We start from the raw sequence: 18965 nt of genomic DNA, 5'->3' as shown, positions 1-18965 counted from the left end.
CATGCTAAGCGTGCGCTCTACCACTTGGGCTGTTCCCTCCCCACTAGCCATTGATTATTTATTGTTGAGTCTTAGCCTTATTTTTCACGTTGACAATGAAAATTTTAAATTCTGGAATCTTAATGAATTTTTTTTGTGACTGGTTGTTGTATTTTGGGGGAGTGTTATCTATATAGTCAACCGATAACGTGTTATTTTGTATTTAGGGATTTCTTTTGCGGGACAGAGGATCAGATGTTGAGAGTTTGGACAAACTCATGAAAACCAAAAACATACCTGAAGCTCACCAAGATGCATTTAAAACTGGTTTTGCAGAGGGTTTTCTGAAAGCTCAAGCACTAACACAGAAAACCAATGGTAAGTTGATTTGACAGCATCCGTATTTGGGGAGGAACATCTGAAAGGAAGTCATAGTCCTACCTTTAAGTGTTACAATCACTTTTCTAACAATTATCCAACTCTTATAGGTTATATTCCATTGTATTTATGTCTTAAGCTGTGTGGGAGTGGAAATACCTGCTGGCACTTGCACTTTTTCAAGTGAGATCAAAGTCAGTGATAGACCCAGGAAGGGCTTCATGACATTTTTGGTAACAGGTGCTGAAAATTCCAGAATTACAGGTGGTGAAATGTGATTACCATCAGCAACTTAATATTTGCACTGCATTGAGCAGTCATTTCTCACTGATGTCACTTGATTTGTCTTTTTCTTTTTTCTCTAGATTCTCTAAGAAGAACTCGCCTGATTGTCTTTATTTTGCTGGTAGTTGGCATTTATGGGCTCTTAAAAAACCCATTTTTATCTGGTAAAGGCTCTTTTTACTTACCTGATTTTTTTATCTTCTATATGCTTGTTTCCTTTTAATAATTAGTCTGTCTAAGGCTCAGAGATAAGAAAATATTCATGTTTATAGTTCTCAGGTCTAGCTCTTTCATTTGGATTGGGTTACTTTGAGATTGTTTTTTGCAGTGAAATAGAAAAGTTTTAATCTCTTATGATTGTGTACCATCTGTATTGTCAGAGGGCTTATTATATTTACATTCTTTTGTAGATTATAAGAAAAATTCCTTTAAGTCACTTATAAATTCAGATTGCACTTGTTTTGAGAAAATAACTAATTTTTTTTTTAAAGTTCTGAGTATTATGTACGAGTGAAAATGTTAGATCTACTTCTAGTAATGGTTAGTTCCCCAGACATTTAGATTCTAAAAACATGTGAAGAATTTTATAATAGCAGTACAGAGTAAAATAGTCAACTATTTCAAAGACACAATAATAAATTGAATTTATTAAAAGTGAACTTACATAGAAATATACTTTAAATGGAGTCCCATATTTTCTCAGTTTACCAGTCTAAAATGAATAGTGTCAGGTTTAAGCGATTCCAGTTGGTTTTTCAACTGCCATTCAGTTTTCACCCTGTGTTTTCTACTTTCTTTATGATGGATTACCTTAAGAAAAAAATGATACACAATTAAGAACATTGGGTGACCCGGATCAGGAACTTGCATATAGCCCCAGTTATTTTAAAAGTTATTAGTGGCATCAAACCTGAGATAAGGTTTTAACATCCAGGAATAGCCTTTTTATATCTAGATCTGCCTTGTCTTGTCTCCTTTTTTTTTTTTTCCCTCAAAAAAAGAACCAGTAAAGGGATGATAGGAGATACCAGCAGGGTAGTGGAGGGGTGGGATGAGCTCTAATTTTTCTTTTATGTTTCTTAATTATGCATAATGGAGTTTGAGAACCATTGGTTTAAATTTCTATTACTAGATATAAGGAGAAGAGGAAAATTCTTAGTTTTAATTGGAAAGGCAAAGATGTCATTTTAATGTGAATCATTTATTCCTTGAACATGGTCTCAAAATCCAGGAGACCTAATTTCTCTCCTCATGCTATTTAAATACATGTGAACTTAGAGGGCTTTCTTACATCTAAATAATAAGGTGGTTAAAATTTTAGGAATCTATTAACTATGTAAATACTTTTTTTCTCTTCCCTTTAGTCCGCTTCCGGACAACGACGGGGCTTGATTCTGCTGTCGATCCTGTGCAGATGAAAAATGTTACCTTTGAGCATGTTAAAGGAGTAAGTTAAAAAGTTTACCTTGACCGCTACAAACATCTTCATTGTATTTTTTTATTCTAAAGGTTGAAATAATAGAAAATATGTTTTGGTCTCTGCCCCCAGTTCCTGGTGCAGGGCTCCTAAAACCCTTGTTAATCTCCAAAGTGATAAGAGCCCTATGAGCATCTTTTGTTCTGCTGTTTGGTCTTTGAGCCTGGTTCGTGACACGGTGCTTCTCAGTCCCTTGTAGTTTCCTGGGGGATAGCAGTGTCTTTTGTTCTAATGGGGGGGCTCTGGGTGGGCTCCTGGATGAGTGCTGGTCACCAGAAAGGTCAAGCCATGATGAAAAGCTTGGAACTTTAACCTCCACTCTCTATTCTCCAGAGACGGGAGAGGGGCTGGAAATGGAGTTAATAATTGATCATGCCTGTGTGAGGAAACTCCCATAAAAATCCCGGCAGTTCAGGGTTCAGGGAACTTGCAGTTGGTGAACACATGGAGAGGTGAGGAGAGTAGTGTTTTCACAGAGGACATGGAAGCCCTGTGTTCCTTGCCCTGTGTCTCTCTTCCATTTGGCTATTCCTGAGTTACACCGTTTCATAATAAAGCAGTAGTCTGGTTACCTAAACTGTTTTCCTGAGTTCAATGAGCTGCTCTAGCAAATTAATCAAACACAAGGAGGGTGGTATGACCCTCCAGTTGGTAGCCAGTTGGGTGGATGCACACATAACAACCTAGACTTGCGATTGGCATCTGTGGTCTATGAGTGTGTGTGTGGTGGTAAGTCTTGTGGGACTTTGGCCCAAATGTGTCTTTCATGTTTGCCCCTGCCCAGCGTACTTGAGTTTTCTCACCAAGAGCTGTTTAAGTTGTGTAATGTGAGGTTGCAGATTGACTGCAAGTATATTATTAGGCCAGTGTAATTTTAAATGAATAAATATATGAAAGTATACAAGCAGAGGTATTTTTAATTTACACTGATAGCAACATTTTTAAATTGAAGTTTCACCCACAGAAAAACTCTGGGTTTTTCATTCGTTTGTTTTCTGAAGGTTGAAATCTGGAGTGTTTACATCTACATTCCTTGGCAGAGCCACGTGGTATCTTTAAAGGGACTATTGCTTTCCAGCTCAGCGTGTTGCCTCCTCTGTTGTTTTCTATCTGGCCTGCTGCACTCATTTATTGATACCATTTTGCCCCTTGGAATTTGCCTTTGTGACTTCTGGTTATATGCTGACTGGGAAAATATGCTTACCATTTCTGATAGGCAGCTTTTGTAAATTTACATCAAAGTTTTAAAGTTGAGCTGATGTTCTGATTGCCATTTTTGTTGGCCAGAGTGTGCTTTATTCTTGCAAGGGATCACAACTCTGCAAGGTTTTATGTTTTGCAGATTAAGTCTTCTAAATTTTTTTTTGCTGTGACCATTTATAAAACAATATCAGTACACTATAGCTTAATTTTAGTCACTGTCTTTAGGCATCTGTTAGGAACTAAATCGTTTACAATCTAGTAGTAATCCTTTATCATGAAAATGACTGGCAGTAAGGATCAGGAGAAACGCTGTGTGTGTGTGTTTATAAAGGGACCTTTTTCTATACTTTCGTTGAAACAAAGAAAAAGCCAAGTTAATCTACAATTAAATTTGCAGTATTCAAAGAGGATGTCTTGGTAATCTAATCATTGTTTGAAATTATTTGGTAAATTGTATCACTTTAGGTGGAGGAAGCTAAACAAGAATTACAGGAAGTTGTTGAATTCTTGAAAAATCCGCAAAAATTTACTGTTCTTGGAGGTAAACTTCCCAAAGGTAAGACATCTTTCCTTTCCCATGGCTTGACAGAATACTGTAATATAGCACCAGTTTAATTTTTATCAGATATAACTGATTAACGTTAATTCTTAATTGCTATTTTACAAATAAATCCTCTTTCTGAACATACTGTTCTGTAATTTTTTTTTTGGTAATTTAAAGTTTTGCTATAATTTCAAACTTTAAATAAATTGCAAGAATAAATAGTACAGAGAGCTCCCTCCATACTTTTAACCCAGACTCAAAAATTTTTTAACATTTTGTTCCATTTGCTCATTCACTTTCTTTATAAAGCATGTATTTTTTTAACCATTTACAAGTAAATAGTAGATGTCAGTCTCCTTTACCCCTATATACCTCATTGTATATTTCCTCAGAATAAAGACATTCTCTTTACACAAACTTCAGTGCAGTTATTAAAATCAGGAAATTTAACATGGATCCAAAAATATTATCAAGTTCTCAGTCATGTTCAAATTTCAGCATTTGCCCCAATATGTAAACAGTATTTAAATGATACAGGAAAATTAGCTGTGGAGCAGATCCTGAAGTGAGTCATTAGTAGAGACAAACACATTTTGGCTATTTCAGAATATTGGTCATTCATGTGCCTTGAACTTCAAAGCTGCGTAAATTAATTGATAATTATTTGTTACAAGTTCATATCAGGCTTTATTTTTGTCTTTTAATTTGAACCATTCTCGTTTATTTTTTCTTTTAGGAATTCTTTTAGTTGGGCCACCAGGGACAGGAAAGACACTCCTTGCCCGAGCTGTGGCCGGAGAAGCCGATGTTCCTTTTTATTATGCTTCCGGATCGGAATTTGATGAGATGTTTGTGGGTGTGGGAGCCAGCCGTATAAGAAATCTTTTTAGTACGTTTTAGTGTATCTTTCCTATAGTACTAATTTCTCTGAATTTTAGCGGAAGAGGACTTCTTACTCTTTCTTTGCTGCTTGATTATGACTGCTAGTCGGCTGAAACGGCCGTCATGGGGTTGGGGTTCTGGTTCAGGTAACTTAGTGTGTGAGCTAAAACAGAACTGTGCTTTTGTTCCCCCCAGTTAGTCAGAAGAGCTCGTCAAAGTGTTGGATTGCTAGGTGAAGCTGGAGACTGCTGAAAACCTGGGTTTTTGTTTTGACTTTTGGATTTTTTGCGTGTGTTTTGTTTTGTTTTCACCTTACGTACCATTTCTATAGTATGTATTTAAAGAGTATTAGCCTCAAACCTTATGTATAGGGTTTGTATAGCTAGGAAGAATGAATACTCAGTGGTACAGTTTTTTTTCCTTCTGAGGCTTCTGTTCTTAAATCAGTTAAAAAAGACCCCCTTTTGTATATTTTTTTCCCCATTGAATATCTTGATGGCTTTTTAACAGTCTTACTGGTTTTTAAATATTTATATGATTTTATTTTAAGTATTGATTTTATTAAACTTATTTGAATCTTATTAAACTTATTTGAATCTTTTCTGGCTTTTTAGGGGAAGCAAAAGCAAATGCCCCTTGTGTTATATTTATTGATGAATTAGATTCTGTTGGTGGGAAGCGAATTGAATCTCCAATGCATCCGTATTCACGGCAGACTATAAATCAACTTCTCGCTGAAATGGATGGGTAATTGAATCTTCCTCTGTCTTTGGAATATGGTGATATATTCGGTAGCACTCGCAAGAGAGGAAAAATTTTGTTTATAGGCAGCAGAGTAGTCCCTCATGCAAGAAGTGATGACAAGCTATTTTAAATATTGTATTACTTTCATTGCTAATGCAGTAATTGATAATTGATGTATCAACTCCTCTTAAATTAAAAAATATATTTTTCATTTACTGTAGTATGACAGGAAGGCAATGATTCCGGCTGAAACTAGTAGTCTTTTTGGAGATGTAAAGGGAGAGTACACTTGTTTGTGACTAGCTTTATGTGTTGCTGCATATTAAAAGCTTGCATCAGTGTTCATAATTCAAAAGAAGTGGTGGGGTTGCTTTGAAAGAAGCAAAAATATTAACATCATGTAAGACGTTCTGAAAGTCTAGGAACAGGGGGGAGGGTATAGCTCAAAGTGGTAGAGTGCATGCTTAGCGTGCAGGAGGTCCTAGGTTCAATCCCCCAGTACCTCCTCTAAAAATAAGTAAATAAACCTAATTACCCCCCCCCAAAACACTTAAAAAAAAAGGAAGAAAGTCTAGGAACAAATAATTTGAATTAGTAAACTTGAAAATAATTTTTCAAAAATTAGTCAGGGACTCAAGCTTTTTGTGTCAGGTCATTTCTTCCTAAGTAGAAAAATTATCATGAAGGTATGTAACCACAGATGATTTGGCGATTTATGATTAACAGTTTTATTGAAGTGCACTGGCCTTTTAAAAAACAATTAGAGATGTCTTATCATTTTGGGCATTAAAAAGATCAATCCCTTTTCTTCACCGTTAATAAGGTTAATGATAAACAGTTGTGTATAGAGCTTTTCTGTGTGTGTTATTTTAATTTCCAGTGAAAAGGTACTTTTTTTTTTAATAGGTTTAAACCCAATGAAGGAGTTATTATCATAGGAGCCACAAACTTCCCAGAGGCATTAGATAAGTAAGTATTAAAATTTTTGTGAATTACTGATGTATTCTAGAACAATGATGACTTTGAAAACATTGTGCTAAGTAAAGGAAGCTTGTCACAAAACATAATAGATTGTATGATTCTTTTTATATGAAATGTTCAGAATAAGCAAATTCATAGCAACAGATACTAATTTAGTGCTTGCCAGAGGTTGGGGAAAATGGGAATGACTGCCAATGGAAATGGGTTTCTTTTGGCTGGGGGAACTGGGGAGGGAATAAAAATACTCTAAAATTAGATTGTGATGATGATTGGACAACTTTGAATGTAATAAAAACGACTGGATTATCCACTGCAAATCCTGTGACACATGAATTGTATATCAGTAAAGCTGCTGAAAGAATCTTCTCACAACTTAATTATCTCAGATTTTGGGGGGGGGCGGTGGATGGAAAGCATTTTTAGAATAAAATTTACTATAGTTTAAAGTTTTTGTTGGTTTTATTATATAGAAGTTATTCATGTTTTCATTTGATCTAATAGTTCTTGCCTAAGACTCTAGTTTAACATTTTATACTTAGTGCAGTAAGATAGATGTGTGGCTGTCATAATAGACTGCTGTGGAATTACACGTTCCTTGACTGGCTGACTCACGTGTTTTGTCTCTGCAGGCTTGTGTCACACACTTATTTTTATGAACCTTTGTTCTGCCTTCTGGTTATTGAAACTGTTACTTGAGCCATGTTTTACAAGGCACTAATCTGAATACTTATGTTTAGAGTAAATATGGGTTCCCATTGTCTTTCCATCTTCTCTTCAGTATACCAGTCGTATTTAACTTGACCTTCAGCACAGTCAGCTTATTAACTTACATTTCCTTTCTGTGTTCTCCCTTTAGTGCCTTAATACGTCCTGGTCGTTTTGACATGCAGGTTACAGTTCCAAGGCCAGATGTAAGAGGTCGAACAGAAATCTTGAAGTGGTATCTCAATAAAATAAAGTTTGATCAGTGTAAGTCTAATTCTGTGATGCAGACATTATCTTTATAAAATGGTAATATATCAATCCACCCTGTTTGTGGTCCTTACTCAGGACATCTTAAAAAACAAGTTCATTTAAATGTCTTTTTTTCTCTCCTTTTATTTGTTGTTAGTGTATAACCAGAGATTCTGTCATTTTGAAGCCTGATTCGAAAGGACTTTTTCTTTTGAGTATTGAGACAGATAATACTTGATGAATCTCTATATAAATGTTTTTTAGATGAATATAAAATATAAAACAATAGAAACACCGGTGTATTATGAGTACAGAACCTCATGATATAGTCAGTCACTTTGGGGCAAAAGAGAGGAAGCAAAGTATAAAACAAAATACATGGAAATATTATGGACCCACCTGAGTAGTAAAAGCAGCTGTTAAATCTGCAGTATTTTCAAAGATAACCTGAATCAATTCATAAAACCAAGTATGTTTCCTATAATAAGGGGGATTTTTATGTCCAAAGTTATTTCAGGATGAAATTCTGAAAACAAAATGTTGTCTAGGAATGTGCTTTTTCAATTTGTAGTTAGGCCAGTAACTACGTAAGATTTATCAATCATTATCTGGAGGCTCTACCTTCCTTTGTTTTTCGTAAAGTTATTTAAATTTAAGAACTTTCGTGATTTGTCCCAATGACAATTTTAGGGGTACATTTAATAGGAATTTTGGCTTTTTCCCCTTAGAATGTAGTAAAGTAAGCTTACTTTTTAGTTTTATTAAGATAAATTTTTAAATTATAGTTCACAAATTGGCTGTTTTCTGTTTTCTTTTGGAATGTGAGTTTTTGTGAAGAGCTTTTTATTAACTCTTTTTGAACTTTTGTGTTGTGTTCTGTCTTCATATAGCTGTTGATCCAGAAATCATAGCTCGAGGTACTGTTGGCTTTTCTGGAGCAGAGTTGGAGAATCTTGTGAACCAAGCTGCACTGAAGGCAGCTGTTGATGGAAAAGAAATGGTTACTATGAAGGAGCTAGAGTTTTCCAAAGATAAAATCCTAATGGGTAGGTTTTCTTTCTTTTTTTTTTCCCTCCTGTCTTAATACTGTTTATTATGTCAGAGAAAAAATTACTAATTTTGAGAGAAAGTTTATTAAAAAGAAAGGTACAGAAACATGCAAATACATATTCAAACATAGCAACATAGTTTGGCTTCTTACAGAAGAATGTATTATAACTTACACTCTGTGGGAGGCATGAGTGCCCGTATTTTTCCTTGTATCTGATACTGCTGGTAAAAGAGTAGTCAACTTTACTGTTTTTCAGTATTTAATTTTTATTTTAAATCTTAAGTTGGCTTCAAAACAGGTTAGTTATGATATTCCTGTTAAATTAGAAGTTTATTTTCTAGAAATAGAATTAAGCTTTCCCTTTTGATGTAAGGATAAAAATGAAAGCTCTGACAGTTTTGGTTTTCAGTTGACAAATGGTGGTTTACACGTGTAGAGTGGAGTCTACTCACTTTTTAAACTTTTACACTGTTTAAAAATATTTATTAATGATACTAAATTACATTACTCTAGGAATGACTCTGAGACAGATGGGTTTCATTCATTTAAATATACCTTCCTAATGGAGTGTTTCAACTTTTATTCTTAGGGCCTGAACGTAGAAGCGTGGAAATTGATAACAAAAATAAAACGATCACAGCGTATCATGAATCTGGTCATGCTATTATTGCATATTACACTAAAGATGCAATGCCCATCAACAAAGCTACAATCATGCCACGAGGGCCAACACTTGGACATGTGAGTATCTTTAGTTTTTCTTTTCTCTCAAATAGTACTCTTTAGGAGCTTATGTAGGAGTTTCTGATGAAAACATTTAAAAAGAAAATTTACTACTTCCTAAGTTTATTGATACTTTCTTCTTTAACTTTCTCAACTGTCTTGAAATCAGACATAGTGTGAAATGTATCTGCTAATAAAGCATATCCTTAATATTTCAGATAATATATTTACATTCTGAAATTTAATTCGGGAATGAGAGCAAAAAGTTATTAAATACATAGTTGCTTTTTTCCCCTCAGAAGAAATTATGTATCATAGTGGCTGGTTTAATCGTTTTTCTAAGATTTTTTCATTGAGTACAACTTTTGTTTTCATATCTTTCTAATTATAGAGGTTTTAAACATTTTTGTGCAACAAGGAACAAAACAGTTGTATTGCAGCATTAGCTACTTATTTATAAAATGTACTTCTGCTTGATAAAGAGTGTTCCTTGTTTAGATGGTGTCAGAAACATCTCTGAGCTTTCAGCATCATGTATTGAGTAAGGTCATGAGAGACAAATGATAATTCAGGTTATTAATATAAGTGTTTCAAAACCGTGTCTGAATTTTTTCTTTGTTTTTTACTTGTCTAGGTGTCCCTGTTGCCTGAGAATGATCGATGGAACGAGACCAGAGCTCAGCTGCTCGCCCAGATGGATGTCAGTATGGGAGGAAGAGTGGCTGAGGAGCTTATATTTGGAGCTGATCACATTACAACAGGTTGGCTGCAAAGAATGACATTTGTTCAGATTGTGTTTATTGTTTTAAAGTTTTTTTTTTAAACTTGAGTTCTGTGTATATTTTTAAATTCCAGGTGCTTCTAGTGATTTTGATAATGCAACCAAAATAGCCAAGCGGATGGTTACCAAATTTGGAATGAGTGAAAAGGTAATAGCTAATTTTAATCCTTCTCACGTATCAAATGATGATGTGCCAGGTCTCATCATGAGAAAGCATTCTCGTTAAAAACTGGTAGATTTTCCCCGTCTCATTCCAAATGGATTTGACGAAGCTTACTCTAAACTAAACGTTTTTTCCTTTATTTAAAAAAGTTAAATTAAATTAATTTTTTTGGCTGGAGGAGGTAATTAGATTTATTTATTTATGTTTAGAGGAGGTACTGGGGATTGAACCCAGGACCTCGTGCATGCTAAGCATGCACTACTGCTTGAGCTATACCCTCCCCTCTAAACATTATTTTCTGATAAATAAAATGTAACACTCTTTCCAGTCTTAGCTGCTCAGTAACAGTTATTATTTCATGGATTAATCAAATGATAATACAAATTCTTTAGCCTTTTCTGTTCACGCGACATCAAAGGCCTGCCTGTTGAGCTTGCCCTTTCCACGTATTTTGCATTCCTACATTATCACCGTGGCTCCATGAAGCAATTCCAGTCCTCTGAATTGTGGATTTCTGGACTTAGAATAGCTGCTAAGGTTTTCTAAGAAGGTACTCAGAACCAAACTGAAGATTTAAAATTTTCCCTTGCTTGTACTTTTTAGTATTAGACTTTCAGGAAAATAATGAAATTTTTTGCCCTCAAGGGCATATTTACATTGTAATTTTTCCTTGCTCCCATGATACTTACTTCCTTACTTATAGTACTTCCTCTGTTATGTACATTAGTGTTGGAGGTTTTCCTGTTCAGTTTCTTTCTTTTCATTGATTTTAGCTTGGAGTTATGACCTACAGTGATACGGGGAAACTGAGTCCAGAAACTCAATCTGCTATTGAACAGGAAATCAGAATCCTTCTGAGGGTAATGATCTTTTTTTTTTATGTTTATTTATCTGTTTATTCAAAATGTGCGTAAATATATAAGTTCCTATGTTCTTTAGAGATGTCACTATATCTAATAAAGTTAATAGGTGGACCATTGCCACCATGATTAAAAAGTGTCATAGCTGGATCTTTGATGGAGACTGGAACCTCTGGTCATAGATTGGATCTTTATTTTATTCTGGCCACAGGCTAAGAACGGTTTATATCTGTGATTTAAATATTCAGTTCTACTTCAGCTATAAAACCCTAAGAGGTATTAGGATGAAAGACATTGATTACTTGATTATCTTGCTTTCCCACTCTGACATACTAATACTATTATTTGCTTTATGCCTGGCAGTGTCCAAATGCTGAGAATACAGAGTAGGCACAACAAAGGAATGTGTAAGAGTAAGATCAGTGAGATCACAGTTAATCGGTACTGTGAGTCTGGTCATGGTATAATTGTTGCTTGGATTAGGGTGGTGAAAGTCAACCTTGAGAAATGTGGATGCATTCAGAAGATACTCATGTAGTAGAATCAGCATACCTATGTGATGTTTTGGCTGGGAGAGCAGCGAACATAAAGCTGTTTTTCAGATTTCTGCCTCATGCAGCAGTGTGTTGTTTGTGCCATCCACTGAGAAGACACTGGAGATGGGCCACGGCTGCGAAGTGGGTAGATCATGAGTTGAATTTGAGGCATCTTAGTGAAGACTTCACGTTGGGAGAGATACATGGGTCTGGAGCTTAGTGCAGAGGTTGAAGGTTTTCCATTTGGATGTGCATGAAGGCAGGTCTTCAATGGAGAGGGAGACCGAGCTGAGTACCCGAAGCCTTTAGTGAGCGAGGACTGTGATTCAGGTAGTTGATGGCGCTTGAAGGGTTGGGTAGGGCTGTAGTCAAGTGGTAGGAACTTCGGAGGAGTAGTGCTGATAGAAGAGAATTAGATACTGGAATGGGCTGGAAGTGGTGAAGGGAACAAATAGCTCACCTTTTTACCCAGAAGTATCTAGGTAAGAGTGAGTAAGTAAATGCCACTGGAGGGCTTAGAGAAAGCAGTCTCCCTGAGAGGACCAAGTTTTGATTAACTCAAGGAGCAAAAAAAAATGCTTTAGAGTAGTTTGAGATGGAAAGTTTATGTAACAGGAAGGTTTAGTTGTTTCAGAAGAGAAAGAGTCCGCCGGTCCGGAATCTTCATTCTCTCCCTACTCCCTGTGTTACTCTGAGTAAATTGTCTCTACTGTGCAAATACTCTTTCTTTGTTATAATACTTTCTAAAAATTCAGAGAACAGAATAGCAACAATTGAGTCATTTCCTCCTGGAGTGGCCGATTGGAAATGCAGTAGGTACTGTTTCCAGTAGATAGCGAGCTTACGTTGTTACGAACTATCATGTTAGGTTCAAATGTGTGAGACATGAAAGGCATGAAACCTAGGGCAGGGGGAGGGTCTAGCTCAGTGGTAGAGCACATGCTAAGCATACACAAGGTCCTAGGTTCAATCTCCGGTACCTTGATGTAAAAAAAAGCATGGAACCTAATAGGAGTCTCATATGTTATAAAGTAAGGGCTTCATTCCAAGAAAGTTTTTAAAGTATTAAACTATAATTAGTAATTTATCCTTGCTTTTTAGCTGTAATATTCCATCATGTATTTCTTATATTTTGTATATTTTCTTTAATTTGATTATTTACTTGAACATAATGGCTATGTTCATAATGTCTAATGAGTGTATCATGTTTATATGAACTGTTGGCTTCTTGGTGTTGGTAAATTCATTTTTACATTTTCTACCCAAAATATGATTAGATATTGAGATATTGGGACATTGTACAGGCAAATGTTGTGACACTGCCAAAAATGAACTGTTATTCCTGCCGTTGTTCATAAGCTGATAAACTTAATTCAGACTCACCTTGGAAAGAAGGTTGAAGAATTTAAGTGACAAATTCAGAGTAGGTTATTAAAAAAATTCAATGGGTGAAAATCAAGGATCATCTGTAATGATACTGTGTTACAGTTGTCATAAATAGATAAGTGAGTGTGTTACCAAATATAAGAATGGAAAGGTATATCTTTTCTGGCCGTTCTAGATTGAATAAATTGATAAAATCTCAGGAGGCAAAAGGAACAAACTCCCTTCTGTTTTAGGTTGTATCTTGAATAGAGAGATAGGTTTCTATGTTCACAGACCCTATTTAGAAAGCAGATAAATACAATGTATAATTTCTTTATTTCTTAAGTAGCTTTTTGTCTGAGTGGTCCTCAGTTATCCATACGATAGATTTTGAGGTTAAAAATACAACATTTCAAAGTATGAAAGAGTTATCTTTAGGGAACCAAGCTTTTAAATGCTTTTATCTTTTATAAATCGAAATCAATAGATTTCTTTCCTTTTCTCTTATTTTTTTTAGGGTACACAAAGGTTTTTTTTTCCTGTTTTACGATTTTTCCTTCTAAGATTTGTGCCTCTTACATACCTGCTTTGTATTTCAGGAGTCATATGAACGAGCAAAGCACATCTTAAAGACTCACGCAAAAGAGCACAAGAATCTCGCAGAAGCTTTATTGACCTATGAGACTTTGGATGCCAAAGAGATTCAGATTGTTCTTGAGGGGAAGAAGTTGGAAGTGAGATGATAGCTCTTGGAATGGTTGCATTGCTGTTACTATTGCAAGAAGATAAGTAGCATTGCAGTAGTCTTGTTTTGCAATGCTTTTTTCCCATTCTTGACTTGGTATCACTCAAGGGTGTGAAACATTTTGTCAATCTTCTGTCACATTTACCGAATTTTATTACTCTCATGATGGACACCTACTTCAGACAGCAAATTTATTAAAGAAAATAAAGAACTATCAGGATTGAAAACAGTTTGAGAAATGTCAATCAGTTATTGAGTTGAAAATAAGTAATGATTTTATGGTTGGTTACAGTGCTAGATGTGAATAGAAATTGTGCCTTTGGCTCTTGGGAAGTATGTTTCCTTAGCGAAGTAAAGTTCTTGAAGGAGTCTCTTTATTTCTAGATAGTACTATTTATCTTTGATAAAGAAATGATGCTGTTTGGCTGTTGGTAAATCATATATCTACATACATCAGTGAAAACTTCATTAAGATGCATTTAATTACACTCTGGATTGACCATATGTAAAATTTTTTTAAATCCGAGAGTAGAGAATTGTGAACCTACAGATGCAATCAGAATTTAAATGATTATAACCTTTTAAAAATGCAGCTTGCATTTTCATGTTTTTTTTTAAATGACTATCACTCTCAAAATGAAGTTTATTTCAGAGCAGCAGTATTTTGTTAAAAAACAAGTGACACAACCCAAATTCTGAATAACTATGTAATTATGCTTGGCATTGAAACCAAAATAAAACCAAAAACTCAGTCCCCTTCAGAGTGAACTTTTGAATTACTCTGTGTAGAAATGGAAAGTTGTGTTTATTTTTCATTCAGATTTTGTGAATATGGATGTGTTCTTACAAGATTTACAGATGACTTTATTTAACTCAATAGAAAAATTCTTTTAGAGGACATTGTATTGGTTTTTATACCCAAGTGATATTCTTGAAGTGATTTTATTAACATTACTTACAGTTTTCTAGTAACTTTGAAGCTGTATATGGTCTTCACTGAGGTTGACAGAGGGAGCTTGCTACATGATATTCCTGGGTTTTTTTGTTTGTTTGTTTGTTTATTTAAAATTTTGATGTACTTTCAAACTTAGAGAAACATTACAAGAATAATACAAGGCACTCCCATATTCCATTGATTCAGATTTACCGTTTGTTTTCATTTGTTCCAGTTTTTTATTGCAACTTCTCCCTCCCTCCTCTCTGTGTATATATTGTGTATGTGTGTACATGTCTTTGTGTATACACGTTTTCATTTCTCTTGGGTAGACTTCTAGAAATTGCTGCATGATGTAGTGAGTTTGTTTTAACTTTTTAAGAACCTGATGAACTGTTTTGAAAGTAACTAATTTTATGTTCCAACTACCGATGTATGAAGGGTTCCAGTTTCTCCATATCTTGCACAGTGCTGCTTATAGTCTTGTCTTTTTGACAGAGCCATTCTGTTAGTGGGTATGAAGTAGAATCTCATTGTGGATTTAATTTTACATTTCCCTAGACTAGTGATTTTCAGCATCCTCTGCTAGGCTGTTGGTCATTTGTATGTCTTTAGAGAAACGTCCATTCAGATCCCACTTTTATGTGAAGACAAGTCCTTTATCACATGGATCTTGGTTTTTTCTTTGTTTTTTATCTAGTCTGACAATCTGTATTTTTTTTTTTACTTTTTTTTTTTTTTTTAGCAAGAGAAGAAATAATTTACTACTTGAGCAGCAAGTAAGGAAAACAAAGCAGTGTCTCCCTGAACAGCAAGATTGGGGAAGGTTTAAGCTGAGGGTACATGTGTCTTCATAAAGGGGCTTGAGCAGAGGAGAGTTCAGCATAGAATCGGGGCAGAGGTTGACAGAGTCCAGGCTTTAGTTGATTGAAGTCATGAGGGTCAGAAAAGGTCAGCATCATCGTTCCTTAGCTTCCAGCCAGCCTTGGGTCTCAGCGAGGAGTTACCATCCTCCACTTGGTTGGGGGCCTTAGTTCCTGCAGAACTCAAAGCAGTCTGTGTAATTTGAATAGGGTATTTAGTTCATTCATAGGTAATATTGATATTGTTGCTTTTCTGTCTGCCATTTTGCTGTTTATTTTCTGCTTTTCTCATATCTAAAGAGATCCTTCTGTTCCTCCTCTTTTGAGTTATGTCTTAGCAGTTGCTCCAGGGATGACAGTATCCATCTTATCACTCCTAATCACAGTCTGCTTCAAAGTAATACACATACATCTCTGGCAAAAGTAACTTTGTCCCAGTATATCTCCTTTTCTTCTCTTCTTTGTGCTATTGTTGTTGTGTTGCATCTGTATGTGTTACAGCACTCAACAATACAGTGACTTAACTATACTCTATAATCTTAAAGTCCTTAGTCTTTACATGGGAATATATTTTGCCTTTTTTTAAAGAATATTTTTGCTGGATATAGAATACATGGTTAACAGTTTAATCACTTTGAATATGTCATCCCACAGACCCCTGACTTCCATTATTTTTGGTGAGAAGTCAGCTGTTAATGATAATTTTGGTCTCATTTTCTGACAAGTTGTTTTTCACTTGCTGCTTTCAAGATTTTTTTTTTCTTTAGCCTTGTGTTTAACAGTTTGACTATGATGTGAATAAGTGTGGGTCTCCTTGAGTTTTTCTTACTTGGGGTTTGTTGAGCTTCTTGGGTCTGTAGACTAATGTTTTTTTTTACCAGACTTGAGAAGTTCTTTGCAATTACATCTTCAGACATACATTTTTTGCCCCCTGTCTCTCTTCTTCTGGGGTCCTCTTTTTACATGTGTTGGTATACTTGATGTTAATCTGGTCTCTGAGGCTTTGTTGGTTTTCTTCATTGCTTTTCTCCCTCTCCAGATTGATTACTTTTCTGTTGATTTTTTTCTTCAAGTTCACTGATTCTTCTTTCAACTGGATTTTTCATTTCAGGTATGTATTTTTCAGCTCCGAGTTTCCATTTGGTTCTTTCATATAATTTGTATCTCTATTTATATTCTTTGTGCTTTGCATCGTTTTCATCACAGCTTTCATTAATTCTTTAAACTTCCATTCGTTCTTTCAACATGTTCATAATAGCTGCTTTTAAGTCTTTGCTGACTCCAGCACCTGGAGGTAACTCAGCTTCTCTTGAATGCTCTTCTTCCTTGGTCAGGGTGTACTTTCTTCTTTCTTTGCTTTGTAGTCTTGTTGAATTTCAGATAATGTAGCAATGCTAATTCTGAATTTTTCCCCAGAGGGTGGTTCTTGTTTTGTTTAGTAACTTGCCAGCAGTAAATCTGTGAAGTCTGCCCACTACAGTGTGCAGCCACTGATGTCACTGCTCATTTTTAAAACGTTGAATCTTGCTTCCTAAGGGTTGCTGCTGTGACTGCATAGCTTAGCATTTAGCCAAAGGTTGGACAGAGGTTGTGTTCAGACCCCGTCAGTCAGGCCTCCACTCTGCTGATGCATCTGTGTGGGCGGCAAGTACATTCACTGTTCAGGTCATTTTCAAGTCTGCAATGGTCTTTGCTTTCTAGTGGGGTTTTTTTGCTTCTCCTTTGTGCACACATGCAGGCTTTGGCAACCGTAGGGATGTGGATGGCTTGAACCAGTTTCAGTTTCTTCTTGGCATGCCTGAATGTCTGGAGGATACTGAGTGCTTATCAAACCCAGATGCTGTCTGACCTCCCAGAACTTCCAGGGAAATACCTGGCTGCCCTGTTGCTTGCCCCAAACAGGACTACAACCTTAGAGAACCCTGTTTGCTTACCCCAGAGCTCACCAGTGTAACTTACAATGCATCAAGTCAGATGAGCCCCTTCTGGCAGGGGCAGCAAGCCTTGTTCCCAGGGTCTGCCGTCGCCCTGGTTGAGTTGCTGCACCTGTAGACCTGGCAGGGGCTGTGGCAGAAAAGAGTCCCTCAGGCTCACCCCGTTCTCGCCTGAATGTCAGGGGTTTTCATGAATAAGCACCTCTTAGTTTGTTGCAGATCTTCAGTTAATTTCCAGAGTGCTGAAATGGTTGTTTTATTAAATAATTTTTCTAGATTTATAGCTGTTTTTTTCAAAATCAAGGTGGTTTATCAACCTCCTCACCATACCATGCAGAAAGTGAATTTCTCCAACTTATTTTGAATCACATTCCAACCAAATCAGTCTAATAACGATGGGCTTAGAGAGGGCTTATAAACTTTCAAAGCTATCCATTCAAAGCTACCAAAATGCCAGAGTTTTACAAGGAGCCTATATCTATTAAATTGATTACTTTGGGTAATTGATACATGTTTTATTTTCAGATATTCTTTGTATTTGTTCATACTCATTTTAAAGTGAATACTGAGTTATTACAATCTGGCTAGTTACAAGCATATTTCTTAATGTAAGAATGTAATATTTTAATAAAATATATTGGAATTTAGACTTGATCTTTGGATTGAAAAAATAACATCTAGTCGTGGGCATAAAATTTGGAGTTGATACATTGAACTGAGTGTTTTATTTCTATGCAAATTCTCACCTGTCTCCATTCTATCACATGAATCCCCTTTCTTCTAGGTGAGAATGTGATATCACCTGCCTCCCACCCCCCCGCTTTTAACACAGAGACTTAATTTAGTTATATATCAGTGCTTCGTATGGGAATAGAATGGGTGGCTAATCTGTTATGAATTTGAGAATGCATTTTATGAATAAAAGAAATTACAGAGCTGCCAAAGAGGGATGGTGAGAGGGATAGGTCATAAAACCCAGTTTGGAGAGCTTGATATGGATCTTCTGCAGTTCTGGGAGCAGGTGTCTCACACCCAAGAAACCCGGAACGTGAGAGAGCTGGTAAGTTACTTTGGCTCAGAAAGGGAGAAGAACTGCCGGTGTGTTGAGACTGCTTTGCTCGCTCAGCATCTGCTTTGAGAAAGACTGAGTGCTTATGTGGGACCAGATGTTGGTCAAACGTGGAAGAGAGAAAGTGAGCCTTTCTGAGGATGCATTGTGGATACCATACAAAAGGGCCACTTAGAGGTGTGAACAGGCCTCGGAAGACGCTAATCCGAAGTGGATCTGGATTCCTTAAGAGCCAAGAAGAAAGAAAGGTCAACAGAATGGACCATGTTCATTTAGGTCAGGGGAGTTGCAGGTGAGAACAGCTGTGGGCACAGGAATGCCTCTGAGAGAAAGAACTTTAAACCAGTTGCCAGGTCCAGGCTCCTCAAGACCACCTCCCAGGAGTATCAGCCACTTAGGAACTCTGGCAGGGCCAGAAACCATAATTCGCCAGCCAAGGGAGGAAGGATGGAGTTAGGTGGAGAGGAAGAAGAGGACCATCCTGCCTTCCACCCCTCCTGCAAGTGGTCAGCCA

The 18965-nt window shown here is 36.2% G+C and overlaps 1 protein-coding gene across 1 annotated transcript in view; it reads left to right on the top strand.

The window, feature by feature from the left end:
• YME1L1 (YME1 like 1 ATPase) overlaps positions 1-14412 on the top strand; it is a 28739-nt gene extending 14327 nt beyond the window's left edge. The window contains exons 6-19 of the mRNA XM_010995663.3: positions 207-357; positions 723-806; positions 2007-2089; positions 3788-3878; positions 4603-4755; positions 5363-5495; positions 6399-6461; positions 7330-7442; positions 8318-8473; positions 9068-9219; positions 9836-9962; positions 10057-10130; positions 10919-11005; positions 13506-14412. Of these exons, the coding sequence (XP_010993965.1) occupies positions 207-357; positions 723-806; positions 2007-2089; positions 3788-3878; positions 4603-4755; positions 5363-5495; positions 6399-6461; positions 7330-7442; positions 8318-8473; positions 9068-9219; positions 9836-9962; positions 10057-10130; positions 10919-11005; positions 13506-13649 (1611 nt within the window). The 3' untranslated portion in view covers positions 13650-14412. The remainder of the gene's footprint in view (positions 1-206; positions 358-722; positions 807-2006; positions 2090-3787; positions 3879-4602; positions 4756-5362; positions 5496-6398; positions 6462-7329; positions 7443-8317; positions 8474-9067; positions 9220-9835; positions 9963-10056; positions 10131-10918; positions 11006-13505) is intronic.
• Positions 14413-18965: the final 4553 nt, after the last annotated feature.

The sequence above is a fragment of the Camelus dromedarius genome, chromosome 26, assembly GCF_036321535.1.
Source record: "Camelus dromedarius isolate mCamDro1 chromosome 26, mCamDro1.pat, whole genome shotgun sequence".
Classification (NCBI taxonomy): domain Eukaryota; kingdom Metazoa; phylum Chordata; class Mammalia; order Artiodactyla; family Camelidae; genus Camelus; species Camelus dromedarius.
This window is presented reverse-complemented; position numbering and strand designations above follow the sequence as displayed.